Raw genomic sequence first — 12,305 nt, 5'->3', positions numbered from 1 at the left:
GCCGTGAAATGTTCCCCGTGCCATTGGCTGCAACACAACCCCAAAGCATGATTGATCCACCCCCATGCTTAATAGTTGGCAAGATGTTCTTTAGCTGAAATTCTGTGCCCTTTTTTCTCCACACATACCTTTGATCATTGTGGCCAAAGAGTTCTATTTTAACCTCATTGATCCACAGGACTTGCTTCCAAAATTCATCAGGCTTGTTTCGATGTTCTTTTGCATACTTCTGATGCTGAATTTTATGGTGAGGGCACAAGAGATGTTTTCTTCTGAGGACTCTTCCATGAAGGACATATTTGTGCAGGTGTCTCTGAACTACAGAATAATGTACCACAACTCCAGAGTCTGCTAAATCTTTCTGAAGGTCTTTTGCAGTCAAGCGGGGGTTCTGATTTGTCTCTCTAGCAATCCTACGAGCTGCTCTCAGAAATTTTGCTTGGTCTTTCAGACCTTATCTTGACCTCCACAGTTCCGGTTAATGGCAATTTCTTAATTACATTTCAAACTGAGGAAAGGGCAGCTTGAAACCTCTCTGCTATCTTCCTTTAGCCTTCCCCTACTTTGTGGGCCTCCATCATTTTCAGAGTGCTAGGCAGCTGCTTAGAAGAACCCATGGCTACTGTTTTTTGGCACAAGGTTAGAGGAGGTTGGATTTTTATTAAGCTGGGAAATTTATATCACCTGTTCTTTCCTAACGATGATAGTGTACAAGCCATAACCCTAACGGGCTAATTAAGGTCTGAAACCTTGGTCAGTTATCTGAGCACACAAATCTCCAAGGGTATTTAAACTATTGCATCGGCTCATTTTTGTAATTTTTAAAATGAAAGAGATGACAATACATTTCCTTTGTATTTTAGGCCCCCCAAAAATATGTCATCTTTAACTTTAGGCCTTTTAAAGATCATTTCATATTCAACTTCCTTAACTGTTCACAATAACAGTATTTTTGACCAGAGGTCACCAAACTTTTACATGCCACTAACTGTAAAGAGGATGCCACTATCAATTCCACTGTACAGAGATATCGCTACTGTGCTTAAAAGGACAGGGACTGAACAGTTCTTGTATCGTGACAATTTTCCACCACAAACACACACATAGGTATCATATACACTGGGATTTATATACCTTTTTCTTTTAAAAGGAGACTTTGGCATATCAGTGACAGGAATCATCTGCTCCCCTGGGCGCACCCACATTATAGGGCCATCATCACTCTCTTTGCGGCTCTTTAGCTCAAGGCTTGAGTGAGTCCCCCAAGGCAAAGTGAGCTGTCAGTCAAGTGAAAGTTTGACACAGTCATTTTCTACACATTTGTTGTTAAACATGAATTCAATCATTAGCAAACATATCTGTAGAATGGACACAAAGTTAAGATTTATGCAATTTAGAGTGCATATAATATAAAACAAAGGTAATATATAACCCCCAACCTTCTGTCTCCCCTCCAATACCGTGAGGGCAGGGTCCTCTAGGCCTCTATAATAGTATGTCACAGTTAGTTTACCGTATTTTATTTATGTATTAAATGTATGGAAAAAATAACTTAATTATAATGGATAGGTAATGACATGACTAAGGATGTGAGTTATACTGGAATATTGATGAAAGTTACAAAGAACTGGTCATTACATCCATCCATGCATCTATCATTAGAACTGAACTATGCAATCTCCCAGATACCCACAGGTAATTGGGACAATGTTATAATGGCTGAAATAGAACGTACATTCACTGAAAGTGCTTTACCACCTGCTACACTATTATATGCCGAAAGTCTAGACACCGAAAATCACTTAAAAAAGGACTACGCATTAAATACAATTACCTATCTACATTATAGATAACTATATGATCACTTGGAGTTGCCGATGGCACAGACATAGGGGTTGTGAATGTACAAGTCTGGTTGGTTATCCGGTTAGATGTGACAGCACTGACTGCTGCAACTAGGTGGTTAGACAGAAATACGAGCCCCTCTGTCAGCCCACCGGCACCTGCAACTAAATGACAACCAGACGCCTAAAAATGCTTCACAGATTTGACATGTACAAAAGACTATTAAGTGATAAAAAACATACATCTGTAACGACCAGCATGATAAAGTGAACATATTCATCCCATACAGTAAACCCGGTAAAAAACAAAATACTTGTTCCAGCAAAAACAAGCCCTCATGTGATTGTGTCGATGAAAAAATACGGCTTTCATAACAGAAAAACAAGGAAAAAAACATTTCAGTAAGTAATAAACTAAGCCTCAGTCTTAAGAGGATAAAGAAGATGCAAAAGAAGTATGAAGCATTGGGGCCCAGCTCTATTCACATCAATAGGGTTAGGAGGCAACATCACTCACACCCATTAACGGGCGTCTAATCCTGGAAGGAAAATGGAAAGCCAAGCAGGGGATGAACACTATACATGGTTCTCTTACCTTCAGGAAAGGAGACTCTTCTAACATGTCCAGGAACTCTGGGAAGTAATCCCCTACTTCCTCATCCACCGCTCCCACCAGGCTGATCTGCCTCATTGCCCCTGCTCTGTAAGTACCGTGAGAGTACGTCCTCTTTACCTACAGAGCAAAATATGTGCATGTGAGACAGAGTGGACATAGCCCAGAAGAAGAGCATCAATGAGCAGAACAATGAAGCGAAGACCTCACCGGCACAACGGCTACAGCCTGCAGAGTACAGAGCATCAGAGATATCCAATGACGTGCTGATATTCAAGTCACCTGACTGCTGCAGCCAATCACTTGCATGTCGCTGTCTTACAATCACATTCACATACAATACGATGCCATACTGTGATGTTTGGCGGTGACACCTAATGCAGAGCTAAAGTCACAGCCTGTTCTTTGAAGGGTACTACAAGTGCTGTGCGGCAGGAGTCTGATGTATTCTGTGTACGGAGGCTCTGCAGCCGCCTACCCACCGCTTTCTTTATATTCCCGTCCATAGTAAGAGACCTGTCAATCAGCAGCAGGTGGGGGAGCAGATCTGGAATACATCTGACTTAATGGCTGCCACTCATTTGAATGAGCCTATAATTAGACATGACATCTTGCAGTGTCTTTTTTATGTCTGTCACTACTGCGTGCTGCTGTCAGAGGCAGTGTGAAGGAAGTGACAGCTTCTCCAATTTCTTACCATTTAGAGCTCCAGATCCCCTACATAGATTTAGAAGGGAGGCACGGGATGTCTGCAGCATGGGCGCTCCGTATACTGGATAACAGTATGCAGTTACTGCCCTCTACTGGTGGCTGCAGACACTATAATGTACAAGTGGAACATTTCTGCTTTTGGCTACATGTACCAGTATGGCTTGTGGTTCAGCAAAAAGCCGTGCCACTATTGCCATGTATCACACACACACTTCTCAGCCCGTGACAAGGGTGTGACTGCAAGGGCTTCATCTCCGCTCACTGAGAATTGCATCCATCTTTCACTCAGGCTGCAAATGGAGCACACACCACATCCCAGCAGTCTCACACCCCAAATACACAACACACGGCCATCCCTCATCAAATGGAGTGACGCGTCCCCACAATACTGTCCAACAGTCAAAAGGACAAACGCTCAGAAAGGCTGTGTATACTTTACAGCATAGAAGGACTAAGCTTTTAAAAAAAGCTTCAGGCTTTAATATAAAACAGTACAGCGATTAAAAAAATAAATAAAATAAGGCAACAAATATGTAAAACCGTTCTAAAATAAGAAATAACAAAATACCTACAGGCTTCAACCTATAGATGCTCATCACTTTCAGAGTGATAATACACACTCAGACCTGGATGACCCCCCGCGGGTGATCCCCTTTAAATAGCACCAATCTTGGGCTCAGGTTTCCAGGACTGCCTGTCATTTTACTAGAGAAATTTTAGGCCAATAACTGGCAGTGAGCTAATATGGGTAAGTACACTCAATGTGAAATGGTTCATTTTCTTATATCCCCACCTATTATAGGGGAGACGGGGTTGTCCAGTTTGGATAAGATTATGTCCATCCTTTGTGAGTCTTGACAACTTGGTCTGGTTTGTACAAACTTCACTGCCTCTATTCCAAGATTTAACCCCGTCAGATATAGCTCCAGCTATATACCCACAGCATAGCATGCGATATAAGCTCAAAGCTTTTATGGTTCTGTGTGTACAAAATACGACTGCCAGACTTCAATCCTAATATTACATTTTCCCCCACACCTTGTAAAACATACTTTTTTTGTATGTGAATAAATGTGTTTTATACAATTGTGCCATTCATCATGGTTTTGGAACAGATTTAGGGAAAGCTTTCCAAAATAAGATCATAGAAGTCCCAGTAAAATCAGTGACCATTAAGGCTACGTTCCCACCATGCGTATTTGGTGAGATTTTGGCATTGCAGATTTTATGCAGCATTTCTGCACCAATTAGCTAAATTAGGTTACTTGTTTTTTCAATTGTGTTTGCCACATTGGTGTGTATTTTTAAAGCACCACTCCAGAGGAAAATATAATAGAAACACGTCACCACTTCTGTATTTTTCACCCATTCCTGGTTGTGGCTTACAAATATTGATCGTGTGCACGTGGCCTTAAAGCACCACTCCAGGAACGGTCCCTCGTAAACCCATATTGATATTGAAGAATCTTGTGCCATAGGTATGGTTGTGACTTGGACTACTCTGGTTTTTAATATTTTTTCGGAATTAAGTTCTTCATTTTATATATCCGGATGCTGGATCTTCCCCTGCTTCTTGGTATTTAGCTTTAACATAACTATTGAAAAAACGCAATGTGGAAACTTAAAGGGAATCTGTCAGTAGGATTAACCATCCTAAACTGGCTATATGGCAAGACAAAGGAAGCTGGATTAAATGATACTTTGATATCTGTAATCTGATGTTTTATTCCAGAGAGATCCACATTATTCTTATATGTAAATGATCTGTTCCAGGCTATGGTGAGGACACTGATCCGCATAAGAAACTGCTTCCAGAGCTTATTTTAAAGAAGCACTCCAGTGTTTATTTTTCAGCACTGGAGTGGCACTTTAAATGTAAGTCTCCCTGCCCCCGGTATTAGACTCCCCCTCCAGTGGCTTCAACTTTTACCAACGCCGCTCTGGTCCTGTGCGCCACCTTGTACCCGTAACTTCTGACCAGCCGGAAGTCAAAAGTTACGTCACAAGAGCTCAATGCAACTTTTTGAGTGCCAGAATGAGGCTCTTCTAGAGAGCTATTCAAAAGTGACCGCCGGTGCTCTCCAAGAAACAGTGGAGCTGGCGACAGGTCACTTTTTACCAGCGACCAACAGGAGAAACACTGGAAAAGGATGAAGACAGTGGCAGGTGAGTATGAGAAGGGGCAAGGGAATTACATTTAAAGCACTATTCCAGCAGTGCAATAATAAAAAAAACAAAAACGCTGGCGTGCTGATTTAAATAGAAAGGGTACACACCAGTTTTCTGTTTTGGAAGTAACGGTCAGTCTTTTTTTGTTTAAATAGAAGGGGAGTTACCAGTGTGATGGCCGCTCTCTGCTCTCCTGATCTCACTGCAGAGCTGTGTGTGACTATAACTGACATCTGCAGGTTCCTCTAAGTGCATCAGCTTCCATCTCACAGGCAGACAGGGTTACAATACAGCAGAGCTGTGGGAGCTGCAGCAAATGTGTTTTGTAAGGAGACAAAATTCAGCTCTACTGCACTGTGTTAGTTACATGTCTCACACTGGTAACGACTCCTTTTATTAAAAATTAGTTCTGGAGGCAGATTCTCACGGAGAATTGTGTCCGGCTCATAGATGTAAATGAACTGTTAAGAACTAAGAAAAACCTGACTTTCACTGGAATAAGACCCCAAATATGAAAGGTATCATTTTATTCAACTTCCTATGACCTACATGCCCATATAGAGGTCTTTTACAAGGTTTGATCTGTGACAGATTCACTTTAACTTATAGTAGACTAGATGGTGGCCCGATTCTAATGCATCGGGTATTCTAGAATATTTATGCGGCCGACCGGGCGCAATTAGCACAGCGGTGTTTAAATTTGGCGGCAATACTGCTGATTGGTCGCGGTCGCCGGCCACGACCAATCAGCAGAGCGGGGTTTAAATTTGGCGCCAAAATCGCTGATCGCTCTGCTGATTGCCAGCCGCGACCATTGTTTAAATTTGGCGCCAATCTCGCTGATTAGTCGCGGCTGGCGGCCGCGACCAATCAGCAGAGCGGTGTTTAAATTTGGCGCCAAAAATCGCTGATTGGTCGCAGTCGGCCGGCGGCCGCAACCAATCAGCAGAGTGTTGTTTAAATTTGGCGCCTGGCGGACGCGACCAATCAGCAGAGCGGTGTTTAAATTTGGCGCCAATCTCGCTGATTGGTCGCCGGCCGCGACCAATCAGCAGAGCGGCGTTTAAATTTTCCGCCCATATCGCTGACTGATCGCGGGCATCGACCGCGACCAGTCAGCGTCGCATTAGTGAGGACCGAGGAGTGGTACTGTTTGTGCGGGTACTTCCGCTGCGAGCAGCTGGGAGATGAGCGGCTGCTCGCAGCAGAAGCATCCCGACCGGCAGCGCCGCTCCCCCGTACACACTTGCCGTCGGGAGATCAGCGGCCCCAGCCTCTGATCTCCCGGCGTTAGCCGCATGGAGGTCAGCGGCGCCGGTCAGGGTAGTTCTGCTGCTAGCGCCGGTCATCTCCCGGCTGCATCGCCGCTGACCTCCGTGCGGCAGATGAGCCGCTAACGGCCGCCATATTTTTTCTGAAATCCCACATTGCTGATTGGCCGCGGCCGGACCAATGAGCGACGCGGGATTTCCTGGACAGACAGCGGCCGGACCAATAAGCGACGCGGGATTTCCTGGACAGACAGCGGCCGGACCAATGAGCGACGCGGGATTTCCTGGACAGACAGACAGACAGACAGAATAAGACAATTATATATATAGATGTGCTCAGAAAATATTCTAGTTGTCTACTGCAGAGTGTGAATGGTACTGCACAACACTAAAGCATGGCCAGTAAAATACAGTGTACCTGGTGACAATGTGGCAAAGGAGAAACAGGGGAGCTACGCTTTTCACACCTTGTTCTTGTGTCAGATGCCATCAGCTTATAAATGGCGCAGGGCACAAGTCGCTCCAGTTAAAACAGATCAATCATGTACAACGCTCCCAACACTACTGGACAAATCCCTTAAAAGCAAAACATTTCAGGGCCTTAAACACTAAAGCCTTGACATGACACAGATTCTGCTAATACTCGGGTCAAGGTTTACATTCAGAATTTTTGAGAATGATCCAGACTGGTGAATCAGAAACCTATATATAGAAACACACTGGAAAATATAGCTGCCTGCGTGTGCATTACTCACTAGAAAATGAAAAGTTGCCTGCCATAAGCATAGACCTGGACAAATATTACGAGGCTGACAGACCTTGTGTGTATGTGACAGATAAGTATGCTGCACTCTTTTCTTTCCAGTAACAGAAGATAACTGAAACCACATGGACCCCATTAGTCAATAGGATTCTTTTTACGCCTTTCGCACCCATTATGTAACAGATCAATCCTCACTTCCTAGAGAGGCACAGAACACCAGAATTACATAACGTAGGCGTGACCAGACCTGCTTCTACAGACACTGACAGACATGACGCTAAGATGCTGCTACAGACAGAACTCTGCTCTACAGTAAGCTTCAGACCTGCATATTTCTTGTCTATCAGTTCTGGCTTTTTTCTAACCCAAAAAAGAACTAAAACATTAACATGACAAATGAGCTCAGTGATTGGCTGCAGCGTTCAAGCGCTGTATTCAGATGTCGCACTATTTTACAGTGTACTAAAAATACTCATAGCAATTTTAAGGAGCATTGCTAACCAAGGAGTAGTTAACTTGCAGTAACTCCTTACAATGTATATCTAGGTACTATACCTGGGCAATACCAGTATTGGATGAGTGATGCCAGCTTTAGGCCCATTCAGCTCTATTCTGGATGCACAGATTTCAGCACAAGTAAAATAAAGTGTGACATTTTAACTACTCGAACATTAGAAAAGTGTATGATTTCCCTATCTGTACACAATTTTATTTATTAAAACTGGAATATGTCTTAAGGGTGTAATACACAGAGGAAAGTCAGCCAAACCGCTAATTATCAGAATCAGCCAACTCTCATAGGCATGTGGTGCCAATATTCTCCCATCAAAGTGTCATTTTGAAATTCCACATGCCCAATTCTTTCCCCTATGTTCCACAGGAGATAAGCAGCTCATTTTCCACTCCCCTCTGAGAAGACATGAGGCCAGTGAGGTCAGGAAGTTCAGCCGGTGGTGGAGTACGCTAGTGAGAGTGAATGGGCACCTATAGGTACAGAAGACACCTAAAGGATGGCAGTGACTAGTCTTACAGATGTCCACTGAAGCCAATGGTGGTGCATGCTGCAATTCTTACATAAAGCAAGCTAGCACCCGTCTGACCTCCTCTGCAGTCACATCTACAGGAGGACCTGCTCCTTTGGACCCATGAGATACGGTATTCTGCTGTCAGAGTTCACACTAACACTGGCGCAGCAAGAGAGCCATTACCACACAAGTATTTAGTCACCAAAGAATGAACCGACAACCTCCTTACCTGAGCATGGAAGTTAGAAATGGTTGTTGTCTCTATGTCTTTCTTCCCCAAAATCTCCATTTTGACTGGTGAACTGGGAAAGTTATAGGAAAAGTAATCTAGAAGGTCAGGTAAATAGGTAGCTGCCCCGTGTATAATCCCCATGACGTAATAAGCTGCACAGTTTTCATTTTCGCTAAAAGCCAGGCCGACAAATTCCTCAGCAAACCTTTCCATCTCCACAGGAGACAGGTGAGAGAGTTCACTGCTGTACGCGTGTATTAAGGGCGCTCCGCCATTGGGCTGGTGCTCTACGTGGATGAGGTGCTTGAATTCCAGAGAGTCCAATCGCTTGAGCTTGTGCTGAACACGAGGCTCCTTCAGAGACACAAATGGAGATTCATTCTCCGCCACCCCCTTTTTTTCCTCGACTTTCACCACCAAGTCCTTAAAAGCCTCACGAATTCCTACTTTGGCTTCCTGGCCGTCATACTTTCCCATGTCAGATACCAGTCCTGAGCAGATGGTCTGAATAGATTTACTGTACATTTTGGGCAGCTTGCGTTTCTCACCCTCTTTGTGTTTCTTTTTCTTTTTCTTCTTCACTTTCTTTATTTGCAGTTCTTCTGTGCTTGGTTTTGCCTTCTCATTTGATCCTGCCAATAAAACAAAAAGAAGTTGTTGTTATAGAAATCATATATTCGATATTCGGTATAAGTATAAGCCGTTTGCATCAATAAGAGACTTCAGTGTATGTTTGCCCACTTTAAAACGCTAGCAAAAGTCTAGATTGGCTTCAGACCTGCATATTTCATGTCTGTATCAATTCTGGCTTTTTTCTAACCCAAAAAAGAACTAATGCCTTAACATGACAAATGAGCTCAGCGATTGGCTGCAGCATTCAATCTGTATTCAGATGTCGCACTATTTTACAGTGTACTAAAAATACTCATCTTAGGAGTATTCCTAACCAAGGAGGAATACGTAACTTGCAGTAACTCCTTACAATGTATATCTGTGTACTATAAATTGAAGACCTTACCCGTTTATGCAGGGAAACATAACTATCTTATAACAATGCTTCAAAGCAAGAATAGAGAGTTAAAAGGGTTATTCCCATCTTAATGTGTAGTAGGAATAAATAATAACATCAGCAAATACCTCCAATTAGAAATTTAGTATAGTACATCTGATTCCTCATGTGCAGGGCATTGCATTAGCTTAAGTATCTATGGTTACCATCACTAACAACTAACTATGAGTGGTCGTAACCATGGACACCTAAGCTACTGCAATGCCCTGTACATAGGGTAAGCGAAAGCTTTATCAGAAGAACTATACATTTCTAATTGGAGGTATTTGCTAGTATTATTACACCTACTACATATTGGGATAGGATATTGGAGATGGGAATACCCCCTGAAGGCCCCTAAACACATTTGATAGCTAGCCTAAGTGAAATGAACGCAGTTGTTTTCACCCCCTCCCTCAATGTTCACTGCATCCGCTCGCTAGTATAACTGCTCATTCTCTGCTGCCAGGTGTGGAGCTTACAGCTTTTCATTGACCAAAATGCTCATGTACCGCTCCATGATCCCACTTTGATCTTCTGCACGGCAGTCAGCCTCACCTATGAAACTCATTTTAAAAGCGCAAAAAAAGATTTAGAGACATCACTGACATACGAAGAGGCTGCATTTATGGTGTAAAGTCATGTCACCAAAAACCATGGACAACAGCTGAGGCGCAAGACTGGAGCAGCAGGGAAAGTAAGGCCTACTGATACCTATTGATATAAAAAAAAAGTGGACAACAAAAAAAATACAAAAGGTTTTACGGCATTTGTAAACCAGCCTGATGAAGACGCTTCTGTGCTCTGAAAGCTTTGAAAATATATCTTTCCAAGAAACTCAAAACAGGTATCACTCTTATATCTTATACACTCCTCCTCTATGCTCACACGGGCAGGGCCCTCTCCCCTCTGTAACAGTCTGTCATTGTTAGTTTCTTCATTGTAATTTCTATTTGTATCTTGTATGTAACCCCTTTTCACATGTATACACAATGGAATCCATGCTGCTCCTCTAAAAGGTACTTAATGTCTTTTTTAAGCTAAAATATTTAGCACCACATTTTAGAGGTCATGTTGCCTTTCTCTGAAGATCATATTCCCTTGTAATGGGTGTTCCAACAAGACAACGACCCTAAACACACCAGTAAAAGAGCAAAATCTTGGTTCCAGTCCAACAAAATTGAGGTTATGGCATGGCCAGCCCAATCCTCGGACCTTAATCCGATACAACACTTGTGCGGTGACATCAAAAATGCCATTTGTGAGGCAAAGCCAACAAATGCCAAAAATTGTGGGATGTAGTCAAAGCATCCTGGGCTGGAACAGTTGACAGGTGCCAGACGTTGGTTGACTATGCAACATAGATGTGAAGCAGTTCTAAAAAAAAAAAAACTGGGTATACAACTAAATATAAGGTTAGAGATTCACAGGGATACTAAATCCTCAAAAAAAAAACACGTACATATTGTGAGTTTGTAAAGACAAATGCAGACAGTGCAGCCCAATGTTCATTTTTTATTATCTGTAAAGTAGTTAAAAATTATATACATTTCTCTTCATGTTTTGAATTAGAAAACAGTGTGCAATGTTCCCAATGCATGGAAATGGAAACTAGTATAAAGATTTTGTGCTTAACTCATGTTTTTGAACACACTGCTATTATTTTGAACACTACTGTACACAAAAAAAATGGCACCAGTGTCAGCGTTTGGTCAGTGCATCATCAGTGGTTTTTTTACAGATGGAGAAACATTACAAAGCTTCTCCAATCCATTGCAATATTAAACATGGACAGCACATGGACTGTACACGGGTAACATCCGTGTGCTCAACATGTTTTTTACAGAACGATAGACCTGTACTGGCACATTTCATCCATGCTGCTGGAGAAAATGGACGTCTCTGAGTTTTCACGGACACACGATCTGGTCCATGAAGAAAAAAAAAGAAAAGGGGTAATGTGAACAGCCCCATGGGCGATAATGGGTACAAGTTATCTCTTATACTCTGCGGCATTATTCCCGTTATTCCTACTAGAAATTCATGAGTAACATAGGCAGACCGATCAGTTCCGGCAGCAGCAGGGAAAGGGCATATCCTCTGACAGGATTATACATTTATGCATACATTTCTAGGAGGAATAACTAAAGAAGTATTCACTTAAGGCAGACAAGTTAGGAGAGCTGAGGGGTCCTCATTGAATCTAGTTTTATGTCAATAGCATTTAATCACTGTGAATAATTAAGTTCTACTAATTATTTTTTAATATACTTTGTGTTTTACTTCATTTTAAGATACTGTTTTGAGGTCAGTAAATGTTCTTGCTTCTATGCCGGGGTATCAAGGATGTACAGACTTACACCGGCTCTGAGTTAAGATGTGGATGCAACGGAATAAAAAAAATACTTGTGTTTATGTGGAAAGAAAAAAGGAGAAAATGATGGCTCTTTGAAGATCAGGAAAAAATTAAGAAAGTTGTAAAATTGCTTATGGTGTGAAGGCGTTAAAATAATCTATTTAGAGTTAAAAAGCTGTGGCTAGTGTGTAAGCCTTTGGTTCTCCGTTTTCTAGACATCACCTTGATTACTGTGGAGAGGACATACAGAGGTGATGTATTATCGGTGAATGT

At 42.4% G+C, this 12,305-nt stretch overlaps 1 protein-coding gene across 2 annotated transcripts in view; it reads right to left on the bottom strand.

The window, feature by feature from the left end:
• The window catches only part of RSBN1L (round spermatid basic protein 1 like), a 77,098-nt gene that overhangs the window by 28,768 nt on the left and 36,025 nt on the right, over positions 1-12,305 (bottom strand). For both annotated transcript variants that reach the window (XM_073652286.1, XM_073652287.1), the window contains exons 3-5: positions 8,626-9,260; positions 2,440-2,577; positions 1,135-1,277 (exon numbers count right to left, since the gene is read on the bottom strand). In XM_073652286.1, coding sequence (XP_073508387.1) covers positions 1,135-1,277; positions 2,440-2,577; positions 8,626-9,260 — 916 coding nt within the window. The remainder of the gene's footprint in view (positions 1-1,134; positions 1,278-2,439; positions 2,578-8,625; positions 9,261-12,305) is intronic.

This window comes from Phyllobates terribilis, unplaced genomic scaffold (assembly GCF_046119375.1).
Source record: "Phyllobates terribilis strain yellow unplaced genomic scaffold, ASM4611937v1 Scaffold_11__3_contigs__length_659146591, whole genome shotgun sequence".
Classification (NCBI taxonomy): domain Eukaryota; kingdom Metazoa; phylum Chordata; class Amphibia; order Anura; family Dendrobatidae; genus Phyllobates; species Phyllobates terribilis.
The sequence above is the reverse complement of the archived record's forward strand: the minus strand, read 5'-3'. Positions and strand labels throughout refer to the sequence as shown.